Here is a 20,133-nt window from a genome sequence, read left to right on the forward strand (position 1 = left end):
TCTCTCGCCATGCACAAAAGTTAACTCAAAATGGATCAAGGAGCTTGATATAAAATCAGAGACATGGCATCTGATACAAGAAAAAGTTGGCTACGATCTACATACTGTGGGGTCGGGCTCCAAATTCCTCAATAGGACACCCATAGCACAAGAGTTAATAACTAGAATCAACAAATGGGACTTACTCAAACTAAAAAGTTTTTTCTCAGCAAAAGAAACAATAAGAGAGGTAAATAGGGAGCCTACACCCTGGGAACAAATCTTTACTCCTCACACTTCAGAGAGAGCCCTAATATCCAGAGTATACAAAGAACTCAAAAAATTAAACAATAAGAATGCAAATAACCCAATCAACAAATGGGCCAAGGACCTGAACAGACACTTCTCAGAGGAGGACATACAATCAATCAACAAGTACATGAAAAAATGCTCACCATCTCTAGCAGTCAGAGAAATGCAAATCAAAACCACCCTAAGATACCATCTCACTCCAGTAAGATTGGCAGCCATTATGAAGTCAAACAACAACAAGTGCTGGCGAGGATGTGGGGAAAAGGGTACACTTGTACATTGCTGGTGGGACTGCAAATCGGTGCAGCCAATTTGGAAAGCAGTATGGAGATTTCTTGGAAAGCTGGGAATGGAACCACCATTTGACCCAGCTATTCCCCTTCTCGGTCTATTCCCTAAAGACCTAAAAAGAGCATGCTACAGGGACACTGCTACATCGATGTTCATAGCAGCACAATTCACAATAGCAAGACTGTGGAACCAACTTAGATGCCCTTCAATAGACGAATGGATAAAAAAAAAATGTGGCATTTATACACAATGGAGTATTACTCTGCATTAAAAAATGACAAAATCATAGAATTTGCAGGGGAATGGATGGCATTAGAGCAGATTATGCTAAGTGAAGCTAGCCAATCCCTAAAAAACAAATGCCAAATGTCTTCTTTGATATAAGGAGAGTAACTAAGAACAGAGTAGGGACGAAGACCATGAGAAGAAGATTAACATTAAACAGGGATGAGAGGTGGGAGGAAAAGGGAGAGAGAAGGGAAAATGCATGGAAATGGAAGGAGACCCTCAGGGTTATACAAAATTACATACAAGAGGAAGTGAGGGGAAAGGGAAAAATAATACAAGGGGGAGAAATGAATGACAGTAGAGGGGGTAGAGAGAGAAGAGGGGAGGGGAGGGAAGGGGAGGGGGGATAGTAGAGGATAGGAAAGGCAGCAGAATACAACAGACACTAGTATGGCAATATGTAAATCAATGGATGTGTAACTGATGTGATTCTGCAATCTGTATACGGGGTAAAAATGGGCGTTCATAACCCACTTGAATCAAAGTGTGAAATATGATATATCAAGAACTATGTAATGTTTTGAACAACCAACAATAAAAATTAAAAAATAAAAATAAAATATCATAAGTTGAAAATGTACTTTATACACCTAATCCATTGACATCATGGCCTAGCAGCAACATGGTATACTTTAGAGTAATTGATTGTTTACTCTTGTGATTGCATGGATGCCTGGCAGCTGTAGCTCACTGCTTCTGCCCAGCATCACAAAGGAGTGCTATACCACATATTGTTAGCCTAGGAAAAAAAATCAAACTCGAAATACAGTTTCTACAGAGTATCACTTTGCACCATAATAAAGTTGAGAAACCCTAAAATGAACCACAGTAATCCAGGAACTATGTGTATTTCCCAATGTGTAGACTTTGTCCTCATCATAGAAAGCAATGTGTCAAACTCTTATTGCTGGACACACGCTATTCTATTCCATGTTAGCCTGTGGTGACTGTATCAGTCTTCCCCCAACAAACCCCCCAATGTATCACTAGCAATGAGCAAAAACTCACAGCTTCTTGAAGCATGAGAAAGACAGTGCACGCTAGGACAATGAAGACCCAAATCAGAACTGGGGTCAGAGATAACCCAGGCCAATGAATAGTAATCAGAGAAGTAAGGCAGACAGGCCAGATTTTTTTAGAAGGTGCAATAACCGATGAAGGCTTCAGAGCCTGATCCCTCCATTGCTTTCTCTCTACTATCCACTGTGGCACTGTGTACAGATAACTTCACAGTGTCTTGTTCTGACTCCACATATGCTATTACTGTCCTGGTGAGATTTTATTCCCACAGCAAAACCCTGTATTACCTCTGAATAGGGCCAGTGAACTCTGCAGGATTCATTTTGAAGAAACATAAACTGCAAGTTGCCATATTCACCCAAAGTTCTCCTGCTCAGGGGAAACAGGTGCTCTGAAAGACTTAACCATGTGCAACTATAACTCATAATTAAGACTGTACTTTTTCTTGCATTCCTATGCTACCAAGACATGAATTATAATGCTTTTTCATTTTGAATTTTTAAATTTAAAAAAAATGCCTATGTTGATATTGTGGGGTTAAAAGGAATATGAGCTGCAGGAAAAATTGAGAATGACCATGCTAAAAAATTGAGAATGACCACTCCTTTTCCTTTTAGTGGAGGAGGTAAAGGCCCATGGAGAGAAAGTGGGGTCTAAACAGGGTCATGTGACTACATGAGTGAAGAGGTTTTAGGAGAAGACAGGTTTTCAAACTCCATGTCTTTGACTTTTTCCCTCACACCACAACAGTCAGATCCTTCCAACAGAACATCTAATCCTGGTACCCAACTGAGCCATCAGCAATAACCAAAAATAGTCTCCACAAAACAGCTAAGGAATGCTTAGGAACACAGCAAACTTCTCCACAGTAGCAGAGCCTGGTCCTTCCTCTACCCTTAGAGAACTAAGACTCTAGAGGAGCTGACTCAGCAACTAGCTCTCAAAAAAGACTAACCTTTCTCCTTCATGAAGAGCTGATTACTTCTTTACAGCTATCCCATCAGGACATTTTGACTTCATTTTTTAATTATCTAGTCTTGGTAAATTATGAAAATAACACATGATAATAGTTTTTGTAAATCCTGCAAATAGCATAGAAGTCATAAAGATGAAAGGTAAATGGTGTCCCCCAGTCTTAACAGCAGCAGTAACCATTACAAATGGCTGGTGTCCACATTCTTTCTCTCTCTCCAAACTCTCCTAGTTTAGATTCCTGTAACCCATAACAGGAACTGAATAGATACAGATTAACTCTGGTGAATCCCTTACTATCTGAACTCTTCTTTCTCCTTTTGTGAAACTTGGGAACTTAAAAGATGCAGACAATTCATTATCTCAAAGTCTCACAAACCCCACTCCTAACACACATACTCAGAAACTGAATTAGGTTTGATAGTTAAGGACACTAAAATAGTGTTTGTATACACATCCACACACACAAACACACACAAACACACACACACACACGTTTAAATAATGGTTCTATGCTAATATATACTGATTTACATATGCAGTTTTTATATTGGTATAACGTAAAATTCTTTAAAAATTTAATCATTCTACCTATACTGCTTTAACTTTTGCTTTTTTTTTTAATCTTGAATAAACCCTGAACATCTTTCCATATCAGTAAATGGAAATTCATCTTACTTTTTTTTAATGGTCACATGGAATCCTCTGAAAGAAACACACTGGATACTTAGGTTTGTTTTTAGATTCGAGTAATTACAAACAGGGCTGTGCTATCTTTATGTTGATAGATATCACCATTCAACTGCTCAAAAGCTCATAGCAATTTGTAGTATCCCAATAGGACCTATTTCTTTCAACCTCTGTTCATAGCACTCACTTTTTTTGTTTTGTTTTCCACAAAGTTTGACATTTATTGTTTGGCCACTTAGTGTCAGTGTTTTTAATTTGGCTTTCTGGTTTTTTAATAAATTTATATATTTATTTATTTTAATTAGGTATATATGACAGAAGAATTCATTTTTATTCATTGTACACAACTGCAGCACAACTTTTCATTTCTCTGGTCATAGCACTCACTTTTAAAGGACAAATAAAAGATCTTCCCTGAATGAGTTAACTCTCTCAATTTCACCACAACCATGCTTTCCCACACACCTTAACAAATAAGTAAGGGCTCTCTCTTCTCAGATCCTGGAAAGGGAAGGAAGTGTTTCAAAAAAAAATGGGGTGCTGGTTTCAATCTCCAGCACTGCAAAACAGAACAGCAACAACAAAGCTATGCCCTTTCAACCTGGTCATAAGAGCAGATGAGAGGAATGTGCTTCTTCCAACACTATTTTAATGAGATCTTACCTTTATTTTCATCTGTCTTCACAACTTGTACAAAATCTCTTCTAATGAAATATTTGAAAGCAGGAGCCCGTTTCTCCAGGTTTTCATCAAAGATCCAGAGGTTGACCCGAGCCCGTGTGATGGCCGTATACAGCTGCTTAAGCTCACCATTAAGGAGCTGGTGATAAAATTGAGGACAAAGATTATGAGCCTTCTGTCTACAGTTAAAATGGAATACATTTCAATAGGCTCACTCTGATCTTGGAAAAACAGAAAACTAAATTTTAGAGAAGCCCAGCACAGCTGTGAACAGGAGCCCAGGAGTTCAGTGACTACAGCACAGGTAAGCCAGGCTCTAGCAAAGTTATGAGAAACTCCATACCTTCCCACAGAGAAAGTAAGTGAGCATGCCATCAACACAAGATGACTTTTGAATCTGATATAGGTTTTTAAAGTTTTAATTCTGAAGCAATTATATATACATCAGAAGTTACAAAGATAGTAAAAAGTTACAAAGACAGTGCACCCTTCATTCAGTTTACCACAATGGTTACGTGTTACATAATTGCTGTGACTTGTTTTTAAAAATTAAACCATTGTAGCTATCATTAGTACTACACATATCATTAGTATTACCACATCAAAATTTCTGAACAGAGCTGAGTTTCAGAGGTGAACAAAAAGAACTACTCTCCCTTCTCTGCTTTTAGAAAGTACCTTATCTATTGAGTCTAGCTCTGTGCTGAGAAAAAGGGAGTTTACCAACACTGACACCCCTGTCCCTTCCTTTCCCATTCTCTACAGCCCATTGCTGATGTAAAGGAGGACCAGTAACGTGCAAGCCTATATTTTTCATCTCATCTTCTCTTATAGGCTTTGTTTACTAATTCCATGTCAAATTAGCGTGTAGACAAATGGCAGAATTCACCTTGTACATTTCTGGATTCACCATGAGGGGCCGAGTCTGAGAAGAGCTTGGTTTCTCCAGGGGTACCTCAACCAATGGCCAGTTTTCCTCTCTGGAGTCAGATGATGAAGGTGTAAATGAGGAAATGATCTTCCATTCCTTGTAAGCCTGGACAACAATGACAAATTAAAGACCAACAAAATATGCTTTTGAACTGCCTCCCCAAGCTTCATGGAGATTAGCTCACTCAGTGAAGTTGGGATCAAGACTCCAATCCTAGCTATGAGGAAGCGTCCATCTTGTGGCCTCAGAATAGAAGGGAGCAGGACTAGGGTTGACAAGCAGGGTCCCATACACACTTGGCCAACATAGCTCAAAAGTGCCCACCTTGGGGAAAAACACTAAGGGCCCAGGAAATTATTCTAATGAAAGAACTTCAACAAATACTATAGGCAGGGAAATTCTAATCCTTTCTTACAACATTGTTAAGAAATGCCACTTAGGGTCAGCAATTAAGACATGTGGCAAATTTTTCTACCTAAATTATTCTACCAAGGATGCAAGAAAAATCAGGTGCTGTGGGTTGCACTGTAAAAGGCAGACTCTGAGATCAGACAGGAAAAATGCAGGTCTTCTACTTATTAACTATGTGAACTTGCACACATTCTGTAAAATGGCAAAAACAGAACCACTCAAGTTTGTAGGGAAAATAAGATAATCAATGTCAAGTGTCTAGTAGAGTGCTTGACATTTTAACATTTTTTTCCCCTTTACCCAAACCCCAAAACCACTGTGTAGACCAGGGGTTAGCAAATTTCTCTTCTCTAAAGGGTCTGATAATAAATAACTTTGGCTTTTCAAGTCACATGGCCTCTCTTGAAACTACTCAGCTCTGCCACTGTGGTGCTGAAGCAGCCAGTCAACATGTAAGTGAATGAGTGTGCTATGTTCCAATAAAGCTACGTTAAATTGAATTTCATATAATTTCCATGTACCATGGAATATTATTCTCCTTTTGAGTTTTTTCCAACAACTTGAAAATTTAGAATCAATTCTTAGTCCACAGAATGTACAAAATAGGCAGTGGGCTGGATTTGGCCAGCAGACTATAGTGTTCAGATCCCAACAAAGCTGAAGTACCTAGATTATATGCAGTATTCGGAGTACAAAATTCCTAATTTACTGTACCTTGTAAGAGTAGCTAGTTAACTCTCATAGCTTTTACTTTTCTTTTTATAAAATGGTATTCTTTGCCATCTACTTAACATCTATGTAATCTAAAATGCAGAAAAGATGAAGTCGATAGCTAATTACCTGCTTTAAGTCACCCCATAAGTTAAAATATGCAGTTAAATTATGTTAAATGCCTTAAATACTGTTCATTAAAGAGGAATGGTTATGCTATTAATCAATTACGGAATTAATCACTATATTCTAAAAAGAGATGTTTATCAGGAAATCATTTAAGTAGCTGAAAGGTTTAGAAAAAAACCTTCAAGACTATTTATTACTATCCTTTTTGTGAAGCTATTTAGCTGGCAGAATTGTTTGCCAAGGAAGTAGACACAGACACAAGTGCTTGACACTTGAGAGGACACTCCTGGCAGGCAATGTGAGGTGCAAACTGGCTGACCTTGAAAGGGCTGGGGAAGCATAGTATATTTTAAAACTGCAAGGAGAGAAGCAAAAGCTGGTTAGATGGCACATGACTGACCTGTTTCCATGAATCAAAGTTGGAGACTTTTAGGAATATGTGAACATGTGTTTTTGTAGCAAGAATGTTGGCCTACAGCAATGTGGCAAAAAAAAAAAAAAAAAAAAAGCAACATGTAAAAGTCTTCCAGGTTCTTCCTGTGGGACCAACGCTTAGATTCTACTAGCAAACCTACCTTTGAGGGGCTTATTCTTGAAGTCCAAAGTCCATTAGCCAAACCAGTTAGCTAACCCATAAAATCTGTGGGCTTTCAAAGTTCCTTACGTCCCATTCACACATGAGCTTAAAAGAAGGATACCCCACTGGAGCAGAGTGTAAATTGTAATTATACTTCCAAATCCCCAGAAGGATAGTTTGGGGGTAACTGAGAAAATAAATGCCCCTCCCCAAAGACAAAGCAGCATCCCACAAGAGAAAGATTTGGTATAACATTCCTTAGTTCCTTCCCCATCTCATAAGGTGGCCCTGGCAACCACGTGGTTTAACAGCAAAAGAAATCCTCTAGAAAGAAGAATCACAAACAGGGACAGCAAGGCCTTCCCCTCCCCACCCTTGTCCATACACCTCACAAGCCCTAGCAACAGATGCTGCAAAGAGAATGCTTGCCTGAAATATCAACAGGGGTGGAGAAAGAGGCCAAGGTAAAAGAGAAAAGCTCCTCACAGTTGCCCATGTCAAAGAGCAATAATAACAACTATCAGCAACTATCAGCCAGTTACCTCGAAAGAAACCCTAGGACCCAGCCCATAAAGGCTGGAGATATATTTGATCTGTCTTCCCTTTCCTTTTATTAAAGCATTTCTTCTCATTTGCTGACAGATGCTTTATGGCTAGAGACTATAAGTGATAAAGGTGAACTTTGTGTTCGGGAATGCACGATTACATTTATGTTGGGAAGTACCACATCAAAAGTTGTTTTAGAAGTCTACCATGTACATAGGATAAAGCCAATGTAACCAAAAGATTCAGATTGGGGGTGTGTGCCCCCCTTTTCTCCTCTTCCTTCTTTTTTTTTTTAATTTCATGCAACTCCCTGAACCATTAGTGGGAGCACAGAGTTCAGCCTTATTTATTTCCAGGATCAAGTTAAGACCAAACAACTAGATTACTCATTCACCAACAGAACCCACCATAACTTACAGATCTTTAAATCCAGATGCTTGAGTTTCATACTGGCACATGCATACAACTGGCACTTTAATAAAAAGAACAGAAATAACAAAGTCTTCTTCCTTCCTCTTTTAAGAAAGCCTCAGTCCAGCCATGACCAATATATGTATTATTAGAATAAAAAAGGTAATCCTCAGATGCAAAAATCGTTCCAGGGTTAGTAAGTGTGCATCTGATTTTATTGGCAAAATTTGACAGAGAAGGGATGTACATAAGGAGTTTCAAGTATATGCTCATTGTGGAAAGTTCTGACAACCAATTCACATGTGAAGCTTTAAAATAAAGGGAGTACAAGGGAAAGAGTCATAACTCAAAGCATATGAGTTTGTCTTCAGGCCCTACTGCCTATATTATGATTATGGTTAATTTACTTAACCTCAGTGACCTTCAGTTTTCCTTATAAAATGATAATAAACATAGCTTTAAAGGGTTGGTGGAGTCAGACAATGCATTTAAAAAATACTTTATAAACTGTAAAACGCCTATAATAATATTGGCCATAGGTATTAAGGCAAACATGACATTAAAAGAGATCAGGAAAAAAATGTAAGGATTCTATTTCTAGGTTCAGCTCTGGGGCAGATTTAAGGTGTCAAAGCGGACAGTGCTCCTGACTCAGGTATAAAACTGCCCCTTCAAGCATGCACAATATGTAGTGAGAACTCTGCAAATGGGACCAGGACACAGCCAGCTAAGTCTCCAAAAAAGACTCCACAGCACAGTCAGCAATCAGCCTGAGTCCCCACCCAAAGATGGTAAAATCAAACCAGTGGCTAGGAAAGCTGTAATGATGCTCTTTATTTGGTGGTTCTCCCCCAAATGAACTAAGCTGAAGGGCAAAACCATCATAAGGACTCAAGAGCCAACTCAAAATGATGGGCTGACACAGAGGTCACTGGGGGTCAACCTGGGGACTCTCTGGCTGCCCTGGTCTGCCTGGGCTGCAAGCAGTGATAGTGAAGCCATGCCACAGAGAGATCCCAGGCAGGGCAGTGGTTTTTGTTCCCCATATTACCTGATCCAGCAGGAAGGAGCCAAGCCTCATTTGTCTTCCTGAAGTTGTCTATGAACTGACCTTGCCCAGTTCTGTCCTCATAGGATGGACATTGCTAACCTTGCCTTCATTTGTAAGGCTCTCCTTAGAGCTTGCTCCAACTTAGGAATCCCTGGGAGCCAAGGATAACAGTAGCTAATGAAAACTGGAAACTGGCACTTGAATCCTAGGCATTCAGAAGATGAAGACAAGACAAAGCATGTTATGGGCTGGTTTTCTCGGTACCCTTCCTGGGAACAAAGAGAACCAGCCCATGACATCCCATGAAACAACCCATAGCCATTGTCAAAACCCAACCTCCACACTAAATAAATTGTACTTTAAAACACAAAAAGACACCTGTGTGACAAACTTATCCTCAGCTCCAAATTCTCTTCCCCAGAATGGGAACTTCAGTTCAGGTTATATGAAAAGACATCAGTGTAACATACCTCAGAATCAGTGAAAAAGTTGTAAAGGAGAACATCATCAAATTCTAAGCCTTTTGCTTCATAAACTGTTAGCACAAGTGCTAACCCCAGCTCTTCCGGAATTTTCTCCTTTGCCATTTCATTGGCAACAAGAATTACCTGAAGTAAAACAAAACAACATCAAATTCTACAAAGAAAACCATGATAAAGGTCCATCTATTTCAGTGGGAGGCAATTAAATAATGTCTTTAAAGAGAAACAGCCAGCATGGATTTGGTCAGTCAGGACAAGGGAAATATTAAAACAATTAGTCATACTCACATATCTCTGGAGCTCATCCACTCTGGGATATGGACTACTGAATTCTACCTTATGGAATAATTCAGCCTCTCAAACTTTTTTCAATTGCAAACTTCCTTTTATTACAAAACATACAATCCCAAGGAGCTCACCTGGTGGGCACCAAATTCAATGGGTTGGGTTTTCCTTTTGTTCCCTCTTAGCAAAATTGCCAAGTCGCTTACACTACAAGACTCTAGAACAGTTGGTTTGGGACCATCGAAGAGGCCAGAATCTCTAGGAAGGCGATCAAAAGATTCTGGAAAGTAGAACTGAAGTAAATCCACTACTCCTGATGCCAGATTGAGGATCCCTGAGATAAAACAGAAGACACATGTCAGATACTGTGCAACACAGTTGAGTTTTTTATTTTGGGGGTTTATTTGTTCGTTTTTTTGGGTTTATTTGCTTTATTGTTGTTGTTGCTTTGTTTTCTCCACACCCTGCCCCCAGAGCATGTGCCAGCTGTATGTATAACTGTATAATTACAAGCTTATTTCCAGTACTCATTTGATTATCAATGAGGCTCCATACTACTCTGAGTGCAATGGATGAAGGCAGAGATGCATTGCTGTGCTGAGAGAGTTTTGTGGGACATTATCCCCAACGTATAGTCCCATTAGAGAAAATTACCTCCTAAAGAAGAGTCAAGGCAGAAAGGCAATCTAAATAATTAGAGCTGTTTGAATGCCCATAAAAGAAACCAATATAGACTATCATAAGAAAACAAGAATTACCCTATCTTCTTTCATTGGTGCTCAGAGTACTGGAAGCAAAGTTACCATGGTAACAGCAGCTCTGGATGTTAGCTGGAGACAACACCCAAGGCTTCTATCACCTTTTCCTCCAGGTTTATAGCCAGCTGAGGACTACACTAAGAAAACTTGTCAGAACAGGGGAAAATATTTTCCAAAGCACTTTCCCCACAGGTCCCATTTATTTTCTAATTTAAGTGAAACTGACATTGACTAAACATCTAACATACAATAGTCATCTTCTTAGAAATCATTCCGTTTAATCCTTACAACAACCCAGTGAGACAAATGAGACAATCTCACTTTTACAAAGGGGACTGAGAAGTTAATAAACACCTTCAAGTGATGAGACTGAAACTGGATTGAATGTACATTTTCATAGATCTCTCCATTTCTCTTAGGGGTCATGTGTTCTTTGCTTAACATACATAGATTATAATAGTCTAAATAGAACACCATGAAATGGACATATATATCCCCATTACTGTTACCAAATAGTAAAGGAGACTGTTACCATCTGTTCTGTACTTTTAATAAAGTACAGAAAGCAATCATGAGCATCAGTGGAAACTGTTGCATCTAAGCAAATCAATTGTGTTTTCCTCTTCATTAAGAACCAGAAAATGCAAGAGCACAAGTGTTCATCGTGCTAAAAAACTGGAATCCACTTAAATAACGTTCAGGAAACTAGATAAGTAATGGTTGATATAGCCATACTCAAGGAATAAAAGTTCAACCATATAAAGGAATGAAATATGGATACACACTATAAAGTGGGTAAACTTTGAAAACATTGTGCTAAGTGAAAGAAACCAGACAGGAATCACCCCATACTGTATCATTCTATTTAAATAAAATGTCTACGGTTGGCAAATCCACAGAAAAGGAAAGGTGAGCTGCTGCCATGGAATAGGACAAAGAGTGCAATGAGAAGAAATTCCTGTGGCTATGGGGTTTTCTTTCTGGGGTGATAAAAATGTCCTGGAATTACATAGTGGTGATGGTTACATATCTTTGTAAATTTATTTTAAAAAATCATTAAATTGAACATTTCATATGGATGAGTTTTGTGCTATGTGAATTTCAACCTGAAAAATAATTTAAAAAATGGGAAAATATTCACTAAACATAGCATATATATTCACTACATATTCAATAAATGTGTACGATAGATGTATATAATGTATATGTCAAGATTAGAAAAAATAAAATGTTTCACATAATGGGAGAAAAAATTGCAATATATAAAATCAACAAAAGATGTGAAGGCAAATTCATAAAGAATTCTTAAAAAGCAATAAGAAAAAAACAACTTATTTTAAAAGTAGGCAAAGATTATGTCACAGTAAAAAACTGACATGAATCTAATATCCATCCCTGGAAAATGGAGAACAAATTGTGGAACAGTCCTAAAATACATTACTAATAGAAGAAGTCAGAAATGCATAAACTGTGGTTGTGGCTCAGTGGTAGAGGGCTTGCCTAGTATGTGTGAGGCACTGGGTTTGATCCTCAGCCCACATAAAAATAAATAAATAAAATAAAGGGTATTGTGTCCATCTACAACTAAAAAAATATTTTAAAAAATAAGAAATGCATAAACTCAAGTGCCATGTAATTGACATGCAGAAATCTCAAAAACACATTGTATGGCAAAAATATAGCTGAAGAAAGGCATACCAGGAATGATCTTATTGAATAAGGTTTAAAAATATATAAAATAACACCATATATTGTTCATGAATAGTTTAGAATGGAAAGAATATTTTTAAACACTTATAAACCATAAAGGAAATTTTCTGATATGGGTGTCATATTATTTAAACATTCTGTGCCTCAGTTTCCTACTATACAATGGGAACAATATCTACCTCACATGGCTGTTGTGAGGATTAAGCATAGGTACTAGATGTAAGCTGTTTAGCATCACACCTGGCACAGATAAGGGGCATAACTGAAATAAAATAAAAAGCACCCCAGTTTTTTTGCTCCTCCTTGGGAGAAAAGCTGTTTTAAAGGTTAATGACTTGTAACTAGCATATTACTTCACCCAGATTAAACAGGTTCTTCCAAGGTATTTTAACAAAAGTTCTCAAAGCAGCTTAAGCATTCCCTTGAAATGTTTCCATGCCATGGCAAGTTTCTTAGGAAGAATTACTTGAAGTCCATTTTCACCCAACCACATCTTTAATTATAGATTTTTGACTGAGTGGTGGCAGAAATCATAAGATTTCTTGTTCCTGAGTGTAATTACTAACAAACTCCAAAATGTGACTCTTGCTTTAGCTGCAAAAGCATGTTAGGAGCTGTCCTAAAGCTCCCTTGCACCAGGTCAATGCCCACACACCTACCCAGCAGGTGAGCCATGCTAGACGTACCAGAGTGGGACCTGTAATTCTGGTACAGGTGGTGGATCTTCTTGGGCTTGCGGACAGCACACTGCTTATCCACAGTGTTTCTGCTGGCATAGTGGAACAGAGAGCGCAGATCACTGAAGCGGAAGGCCACACCCTTCATGATGCTCTGGGCTGTGTCTCCGGTGAGGAACATGGCATTGGGGTCATTGATACATTTCATCAGCAGTGCCAGCTCAGCTTGGGTGAAGTCCTGAATCTCATCACCATAGAGCTCATGGATAGACCAGGGGAGTACCCTGAGCTTCGACAGCCTTCGGGACAGGTTGTACAGAACATCCTCCTCATCAAAATAACCTTTCTGGGACCTGATCTGCTGATATAGACAGAAGAGGCTATATATCTCACTCCGGTCTTCCTTAAAATTGGGGGACCGTTTTCTCCCTAATTTCTTATATGCTTCTTCAGTTAGTCTCCCGTAGGGACAACTGAGGGCTTCAAAAGAACCCTTCAGAAAAGACTTTATTTCTTTCCAAATCAGTGCAGGGTTATAGGAGGTTTTCCCTTTGGTCATTTTGGGCCATATCTCATTGGTGAACACCTCAAACGTCACATATACACGGGGGTCACTGTCACCTGTACGCATTTCTGCAGCTTTATCCTCCTCGCTATAGTCCCCATCCACCTCAGCCTCCTCATCATCTTCTTGCCAATTAGGGATGGTCAACTCTTCCTGAGTGGACCATCCTATGATGGTTCTTTTCAAGCTTCCATCTTCATTTCTCAGAAAAAATGGTTTGGGCAAAGAAGCATCAAGCAAGAGGAGCAGCTGTTTGGAAGTGACAAACAGAGGAAAGTTCTCATCTTTCAGGTCCTGGAGTTTGTGAACATTGGGTTCCAGTGGTTTATAGTGACTGGTGGCTTTGGTAGACTTGGAAAGCTCAATAAAGTTCCTTTGTACCTCCTGGCACAGGACATGGTTCTTGGTCACAAAGATCTGATGCAAATGCTCCAGCTGGTGGGGATGCTCTGATGTATACCCTTCCACCCCATGGCCATCCCCCACTGCCTCTACCCCAGCTCCCCCTGCACAGGCTTCACTCTCCTGCTCCTCCTCTACACTGTCTAGTGTTTCCACCTCAAAGGAACCCTCCTCTTCCTCATCCTCTTCTTCTTCCTCTTTTTGCTCCCTATCTGAACCCTCTTTTCTGGGTTCTGCTTCCAACTTTCTCTTTGGCCACATCTGTTTGGCCAGCAGCGGGCTTCCTGCCTGCTCAGCTTTTTCCCAGTAAACGTGGAACTTCTTCCATAGCCTGTATAAGCAGCAGGTTGTCTTCCCAGTGCCACTCCGACCAATGAGGATGATGGGCTCCAGTGGCCTTGGGTTGAGGTCAATCACAGCATACTCAAGCTCACCCACTCGGAAAGGGTACTCCACTGTTGCTGTCATGTCATTGAGGATGTTGAAGGCCATGTTGGTGCTAAAGCTGTGGAACTTCATGATGTTATACTCCGTCTCCACTGCACTGGCTGGGGGAAAGTACTCCGGATCCACTTGTTCCCTGCTCTTCTCTGCCTCTGTGTCCTCCACATAGCAGCGGGGTATTCGCTTTTGGATTTTCATGTTAGCTGAAACTAGGCCTTTGTTGATACCCTTCAGCTTCTTACGCAGGACACAGGACAATCCCCGGTTGTAGGCACTGCAGATGGCCATAATGGAATCTGACAGTTTGCAGTGATCTAAGACAATGTCCCAGATCCGGATGATTTCCGTGTAGACTCGCCCTGATTTCTCCATGGAGGACGTGTTTCTTTCTGTAGCGATAATTTTCTCTGGGTTCTCACTGCATCGAGGGGAGAAGTCGATGGCGAGCTCCCACAACATCCTAGCTCCTTTGTCCAGCTTAGCTTCAAAGAGCCGGATGTTTCCTTTCAGGTGCTTTAGCCGCTTCTGCAGGCCCTGGGTCCACTCACCATTCCCTAGCTGCTGAATAGCAAGGATAATTTTCTTCTTTATGACCTTGGTCATAACCTTACTGGACAGCTTCTTCAGCATTTCTGAAGTACACTCGATCTCCCAGGTCATGTTATCAAAATCCTGGAGGCATGCTTCGATTTCCTGCATGCTCCAATTGTCCTGATCATCACTGCCCTCCCTCCCTCTGTTGCCAGCAGGAACAAGCTGTGAGGCCCCAGGACCTGCCTGAGCGTGTCCTTCCCCTGCCTCAGGGACAGCAGAATTGTTCCCACTACTGCCAGAGCTCCCCACACTCAGGGTTCGCTGGAGTTTATCTTTCTTTACTTCCATGACACCTCGTACCTCCAGAGGCTCAGGGCACTGAGGACAGTCCTCTGGAAGAGCTGTATCCAATTCAACCTGCTGAATCAAAATTGTAATGTCCTGTACAAGGCGATCTCTCAGGGAGCGTGGCCTGATAGCTTCAGACTCCTGCCTGGTCACCTGAGCACCAGGGAGAGTCTCCCAGCTATCGGGAACTGTGGCTCCTTCAGAGGGGGTTCTGGCAGTGGTGCCACATGGCAGTGACTTGAAGGAACCCTGGGACTTGAGCTGAGATGTATGACCAGCAGTGGAAGACCTTGAGAGCTTCCCCAGGTGGGCAGCAGAGTCTTGCCTGCTCCTCCGCCTGTTCTCTGTCAGAGCTTTGTTCCAGGCCAAAAGCAGAGCATCATTCTTCTTAATCCGGTGCCGTACGTCTTTGCCTTCTTTGTTCTTCAGGTTGAAGTTGATGTCAAACTTCACCAATAGGTCTATCAGCTTCTTCATGCGCTTCAGCATGCCCTTCTGAAAGAGGAGGTGCATGAGGGTATTCCCATTGCTGTCCTGGATGTTAGGGTTGAGGTAGTAATATTCAGTGGGGTTGGACCAGAATAAATCCAAGAGATGGCTGAGGAAGTTAAAGCCAATGTCAGCTGAAAGACACAAACAAAATCCTGTGAGTACTGAGCCAGTTTTCCCAGGGATCAGAAGACCTAGGTTTGAGAAAGATGCCAGCCTGGGACATCTCATAACACTGACCTCCCCCAGGTGTCTGATACCCAATTAAATAACCCAGGGGTTCTCAAACAATGGTGATTTACTTTCCACAGAAAATTTGGCAATGTATGGAGGCATGACTGTCACAACCAGGAGGGTACCACTGGCAACTAGTAGGAAGAGACCAGGGATGTTGCTAAATATCCTACAATGCACAAGATAGCTCTTGACAACAAACAAGTCCCCAACTCAAATGTCAGGAGTAAGTCCTGAAATCACCTTATAATATTCTAGTGATCCTGCATGCCAGGATTCTTGAAAAAGGTGTAAATAAATGGAAAGTATCTGTCAGCTACCAATAGTCAACTTTGGAATTTAAAAATCAATGTGCCCACTTTGACCATTCATCATGATGGTCACTTCTTCTCATTTTGCTATGGGTGAGAGGTCAGGAGATATAGGCATGCTTGTCCAGGAAATGGACTTTTTTCAGACAATGATTTTCCCAAATGGAAAGATCAAAAAGCACAGCACCAGTTCTAATTTCCAGCTTCCAACCCTGTTATGATTTGGATATAAAGTGTTCCCCAAAGCTCCTGTGTTATAGGAATACTTGGAGGTGAAATGATTGGATTATAGGAGATGTGACCTAATCAACTGATCCCAGTTTCAACAGACTGGTGATAACTATAGGCAGGTGTGGGGAGGCTGGAGGAGATAGGTCACTACGGACATGCCCTGGAAGGATACAACTTCTCTGCAGCCCCCTCTGCCTTTTCCCTTCTCGTTTTCTGCTTCCTTGCTGCCATAAGGGGAACAGTTTTCCTCTGCCATGTCATTCCCCCATAATGTTTTACTTCACTTTGGGCCCAAAGTAATGGAACGGTCATCTATGAACCAGAACTCTCAAACCGTGAGCCCCAAATAAACTTTTCCTCCTCTAAGCTGTTCTTGTCAGGTATTTTGGTCACAGTGATGCAAAGCTAACTAAAACACTCATCAAGGAAAAGATCACTTAAAAAACAATGCTTACCATTGATATCTAAAAAGATGTGGAGTGCTGCATGCAAAGGAGTATCCCCTTCAGTGAGAGAAATACTGCGGGGGTCTGCACCCTTGGTCAAGAGAAGAAAAGCCAACTCAAAGTCCTCATGTTTCAGGCACATGAGAAGTGGCCTTTCCTGGCTCTGCTGCAGACCATCGGGCAAGGCTGGAGAAGGCAGAAGAGAAGGGCACTTGTGAGTGACATCCTGGGAAGAGGTACATCCTGGCTCACCTGAAGAGAAAGGGACTGTTTCTGCTATTTAGATGCCAAGGAGGAGCTGCTGCTGACCTGATTACCAAGATCCTCCTACCACCCCAGTACCCTCAGGCTGAAAGCCCTGCTGCTCCAAGTGCTCTGTCTGTGGGCCTCACTCCCCTTCCAGCCCCTCCTCTCATGCCACCACAGAGCCCATAGTTCCCACTATGCATTGCCTCAGAGTGAGGACAGGGCAGAATAATGGCAATCCTAATGCTTGCATAATACCATACCTGACACACAATCAGTGAGCAGGACATGAACACCTTCCCCACATTTTTCTTCTACTAAGCTTCTACCTTTAATTGCCATCTTCCCTGACACCTATCTTCCTCCAATATCACCTTCCTTTGAGCTCAATCCACACACACCCTCTGCATTACAGGCTCTCTGAACTCCACCAAGGCAGCCTCACCCTCTGTAGATCTGCAGCAGCTATGCATTTACCTCTGGGACTTGGTTCCTAGCACCAGATCCTAGGAGAGGCTCTGAACCAAGGAATAAAAAAGGAAACCATGACAACTATAGTTTTTGAGCAAAGAAAGTAACACTGAACATAGGGGTTTGAAGAAATAAATTGTAGAAGGCTTTCCTCTACCTCCCGAAAGCAGTGGGTGGAGCAATGCCTAAAGGCTCTACATACACTGGGTATGGCATTCTGAGGACTGAGGACCTAAGTGCTACTGCTCTTTATAAAGGGCAGGGCACTTCCTCTTACATGAGTGGAGGTTTGGGAAAGGAGCTGGTGTTTCTAAATTACTTTTTAAAATAAAACCCAACCTAACAAGATGTCTGCACACTCCGGACATATGCCCAGTTATATGAGATTGTTCTTGATTAAAATGACAGATTTTCCACCCACCAATTCCTTGGCTGTTTCACACTAAAAACAAGCATCTCAAATCCCAATCCATTGATTAGAAGAGAATACCACAAGAATTGCCCAAAAGCCCTGCAGGGGAAAATCTAGCCAGAGGCCAGGGAGAAATGAGCATTGTGGGCTAAACCAGAGCCAAGGACCATCCATACACCTAATGCTTCTTATATATGACAGAAAGAGAATAGGGATAACTGAAATTCACAAAAATTCAGAATTCCTACAGAAAAATCCATTGACCCTCATAGCTGCTTCAAAAAGATGAAGATAAAAAGAGAATGAGGCAGAATTTCATGGTATCTCCAAAAGCAAGAAGAAGCCAGACCACCAGTCCAGACAACCTGGACAATACTCCAGCATGTTTCATCTGGGCATTCTCACCTCCACTGTCTATCAGGCGGCCCAGGAGCTGTGTCTTCCGTTGGTCCCAGGCACTGAGGTGGGGGATGATGGTGCAGATGTCCAGGTCTGAGAGGTTGCAGTCCTTGATGAGGCAATCTCCGGGTGGTGGCTCCCCACTTACTTTGCGTGTTAACAGCAGAAGCACTTCGGACCATTTTTGTTTTTCCAGTAAGAACTTGATGAAGGTGTTGGCGCAGTCTCGATTAATGTCACAGATCAGGTCAGGAGGAATTTCTTTTAAAAATAAGAATCAACCACACTCCACAAACGGTTCATATGATTTCTCTTCCTCCCCCAACTACAACCCAATATTTATATGCAACTAACAAGGATTACAGATCAATATTTTTATTGATATATTGGCAAAACTATAAACAAATAAATAATTAATTACTTTGAGTAAGTCACTTAAGCACTCTTGAACATTAGTGTAACCAATGATCTCACAGGCTTCTAGAGGACATTAGAAATACCGTAGGGGAATACAGAGCCTGGCCTCAGAGACAGAAGAATTGACAATTGCTTCTTAAGGCAGAATACTTGATTGAGTTCAGGGCAAACACTTGAGACAGGCAAAATCCTGACTTAAATTTTTAATAATATTAAGAGTATGCCCTGCTTAAGAAGCACTGAACTACAGGGAACACTAGAAGATAATTAAAAAGTCAAGAGTTGTAGGATAATAGAGGGTAGTTGATCCCTCATTCTGAATTTTGTATCATGCTACATTAAGTGTTGCCATCTGGTCTTTGATGTCCAGTGACAGGATAATGGTTATCCCATGCCAAACTTTTGATGAATTTTGAGGGAGAAAAACTTTAAAACAGATCCTCAGTAAGTAGATTGCCAGATTTCACAAATAAAAATATAGGAAGTCAATTAAAATTGAATTTCAGATGAACAAGTAAATTTTTAGTGTATTTCATGAAATATTTGGAATATACACTAAAATAATTGTTTATCTGAGATTCAAATTCTACTGGGCATTCTGTATTTGGTCTGACAATCCTACCAGTAAGAAAGTAGGGAGAAAGAGCAGATGGGAAGAAATTAAAAATTACCTAAACATGAGCAATGTGATTTGCATTTGCTGGTTTTTGCTTCCCATTTTTTCTAAAATGAATATTCATTTTAATATTTTAAATATTCATTTAAAATAAGAACAAATTAAATATAGGCAAGTCTATCATCTTATTTTAACAAGGATTAGAATAAAAGTATAAAAGGCAAACTTTTAAAATAAACATTCACAATTTCTGTTTCGCAGAATCTATTCACTGGTCTTCTGGTAACCACACTCCCACCCTCCAGTATTCTACTGAGATATGAAAGGGATAGGGCAGCCTGTGATTTGGGCCTGAGCCAATCAAGACTTTCCATCCTCCTGATCAATTATTGGTTCTGAGGTACACACTGTGATCAAAAGTGAAGCCTAGGACTTTTCTTCCAACTGCCATGAAAGAGAATTGGGTCCACAAGTCCAGAAATGCTGGATGAGTCACAGGTTAAGAGATCTAGACTTGTTCCCACTGAGAGTCTGAGATAAAAGCTGACCAGAGGACAGCTGAGTTGAAGATGGGAGGGAATGGGTGCTAGTGGCATTTCTAGCATGAAAGTAAAAATTTTTAAAAAGTTACTTTTTTGACAACTTAAACCAATTTG

The 20,133-nt window shown here is 40.7% G+C and overlaps 1 protein-coding gene across 5 annotated transcripts in view; it reads right to left on the reverse strand.

Moving 5' to 3' along the window:
• Positions 1-20,133, reverse strand: part of Trank1 (tetratricopeptide repeat and ankyrin repeat containing 1) — a 105,445-nt gene that overhangs the window by 20,672 nt on the left and 64,640 nt on the right. For 3 of the 5 annotated variants that reach the window (XM_071619749.1, XM_071619752.1, XM_071619748.1), the window contains 8 exons: positions 18,451-18,705; positions 16,926-17,102; positions 12,922-15,828; positions 9,902-10,101; positions 9,471-9,608; positions 6,816-6,887; positions 5,123-5,269; positions 4,216-4,372 (listed from right to left, as the gene is read on the reverse strand). In XM_071619749.1, coding sequence (XP_071475850.1) covers positions 4,216-4,372; positions 5,123-5,269; positions 6,816-6,887; positions 9,471-9,608; positions 9,902-10,101; positions 12,922-15,828; positions 16,926-17,102; positions 18,451-18,705 — 4,053 coding nt within the window. The remainder of the gene's footprint in view (positions 1-4,215; positions 4,373-5,122; positions 5,270-6,815; positions 6,888-9,470; positions 9,609-9,901; positions 10,102-12,921; positions 15,829-16,925; positions 17,103-18,450; positions 18,706-20,133) is intronic. The other 2 variants (XM_071619753.1, XM_027932199.2) reach the window with 1 other exon arrangement.

Source organism: Marmota flaviventris, chromosome 1 (genome assembly GCF_047511675.1).
Source record: "Marmota flaviventris isolate mMarFla1 chromosome 1, mMarFla1.hap1, whole genome shotgun sequence".
Classification (NCBI taxonomy): Eukaryota; Metazoa; Chordata; class Mammalia; order Rodentia; family Sciuridae; genus Marmota; species Marmota flaviventris.